Here is a 2,172-nt window from a genome sequence, read left to right on the forward strand (position 1 = left end):
TTGTATATATAAATAAAGATAAATATTATATCTTGAGTGTGTGAGGTAAAAGGGTGCATGTCAAGTTGTTCTAAACAAAACAAAGTACGAAATAGTGACTTCAGGAGTTGATTGTAAAGTTATTAATTGTAAGTAAGCTAAAACAGAATGAAACGGAACCATATCAATAAGTTAAATGGAGATGAAGATATAGCAGGAAGTCAAATGGAAATAAAGATCTAATCAGAATCAAAATGATCGAAGCAAGTACTGTCCCTTACCTAACACAAGAGCGTAGAAAGCATCGTAGGAGAGTAAGCATACACGGTGGAATGCATTTTCAGCCATGATAAAAAATGAACTACCGAAGAACCAGTGGGAAGCAAAGCTTGATCATTTGCTGATCCGAGCAGGTAATCTGCCAGTGACCCCAGCCCTTGGTAAGCCCCTTGACCCGCAGATTCCTTTTTTCCACCTTAGCCTTCAGATCTCTGATCTTCCTATCCTTCTCGTCGACACTGCCAGACAGGTACTTCATCTCGGTCTTAATTTTCTGCATTTGAGGGCAGTCAAATTCAATATCCATGGTAGCCTGAAGATGCTCCAAGCACCGAGGAGCAGCATTTCGCATGGCCCATTGGCATCCACAGCTGGGTCGTCATTGATCCTCATATGCTCTGCCGCTGCAGACGAACGCGACTGTGATGGCCAAAAGATAGCAGTAGCCGCCACACGACCACGGTAAGATGCGCAGGTCTTGCACTTCACCTCGGGTAAACCATCTTCAGCAAGAACGACGCTAAGCATAGCCTTCGGCCTAACCGTGACAGAATGCTTCATCTATTAAAATATGTAGAGTGGTAAGTCATTTACACATAGTACAGACCACAACAGGAATGCGCGGAAATATCATGCTATTAAAGCAATAGAGACATGGAAATGCATTAGCCTTTATCGGTGATGGGTTCAAGACGTGCAACAGAAGCCGGAAAAACAAACCAGAGATCTAGCAACACAACGACTATGTAAACATGCTTTTAAGTAAGGCAGGGCACATTCTTTAAAGGCAGGTCACAAACATCAATCGTGTTGTGTGTTGACCACGATTGGCAAACGCAAGCAGGTAAACTACAGAAGCCAAACGGCATGATACACAGGAGACCACAGAGCAAGCATGAACCGGGTAAAAAATGGCTATTCACGGGATCTAAAGAATCTGATACACAGTGGACTGCACAGCAAGCATCGACAGAGTTAATACGACCATTCTACTACAAATCACATATAAAAAATATGCTCTGCGTGTCGTAGATCAACGACAAGCCCAATTGCATAAATCTCGAACAAGTCTAGCACATGCATGTTTTAGAGTTGACCAAGCAAACGGGGTCTACCTTGCTAGCTGGTGACGGTGTGGAACGGAGATCACGGTCATTGTTCATCGCACCGATGGAGAAGAGCTCCCTCCGTGTGCCTGATGCCATCGCACGAAGAAAAGCTTGGGTTTAACTCTTTCTCAAATTATTATATATGGATTTATCAGTCGATCCACAAGAAGGGTAGCTTTAGAATTTCCATATCTTATTTTGTTCTTAATGCTAAATCCATTCAAGCTATTTATTTTGTACTATCAATCCAGTAGTCGCTGTACAGAAACATATCTTACTCTTCGTTCTAAATCTATGTTGCATGATGGCACTTGACAGCAGACATATTCTCACAAGGCACAAATATTACTGTCTCTACAATATATATATATTCTGCAAACATTGCCAAGGAAAGAGAACAGTATGCATTTAGAGCTACAACAGATGTTATATTTCTTCAGTCCAAAAAACAGCCAAAACTTCACAACCATGTTCAGCTACTTTTTCCTGTCTACCGATTTAGAGACTGAAAATGTATTATGTATTATGTATGATGTATATTGGAAATGCAGGATAGAAAAATGAAGGAAAGTAGTAGCAACACAATAAAATATGGATATCATCTCCGCAATGGATATTACTGCTACTCATTTAGTAACCCTATAGCAAGGAAAATAACCTTTAATTGGTATTTCATAATCAGCACAATTAACTGAAAAGTACTATCGTTTCCATGAAGTTGAGAATTTAGAAATTAGATGTCAAGAATGCAACAGGTGCTCAAGCACAACTGAACCGTACACAAGTATTATACACTGATTTTCTA

The 2,172-nt window shown here is 40.3% G+C and overlaps 1 protein-coding gene across 1 annotated transcript; it reads right to left on the reverse strand.

Annotated features, from left to right (window-relative positions):
* Positions 1-165: 165 nt before the first annotated feature.
* Positions 166-1,474, reverse strand: LOC119344721. The gene is made up of 2 exons (XM_037615084.1): positions 1,374-1,474; positions 166-819 (listed from the first exon to the last, which is right to left on the reverse strand). The coding sequence occupies exons 1-2, from the start codon at positions 1,461-1,463 to the stop codon at positions 514-516; spliced, it is 396 nt and encodes a 131-aa protein (XP_037470981.1). The 5' UTR covers positions 1,464-1,474; the 3' UTR covers positions 166-513.
* Positions 1,475-2,172: the final 698 nt, after the last annotated feature.

The sequence above is a fragment of the Triticum dicoccoides genome, unplaced genomic scaffold, assembly GCF_002162155.2.
Source record: "Triticum dicoccoides isolate Atlit2015 ecotype Zavitan unplaced genomic scaffold, WEW_v2.0 scaffold182034, whole genome shotgun sequence".
Classification (NCBI taxonomy): domain Eukaryota; kingdom Viridiplantae; phylum Streptophyta; class Magnoliopsida; order Poales; family Poaceae; genus Triticum; species Triticum dicoccoides.

Excerpts from the sequence above, each read along its gene's own strand:
- LOC119344721 (XM_037615084.1), bottom strand. The coding sequence starts at position 1,463 with ATGGCATCAGGCACACGGAGGGAGCTCTTCTCCATCGGTGCGATGAAC. Across the intron at positions 820-1,373 it reads CACCGTCACCAGCTAGCAAG|ATGAAGCATTCTGTCACGGT; the intron begins GTAGACCCCGTT and ends ATATTTTAATAG.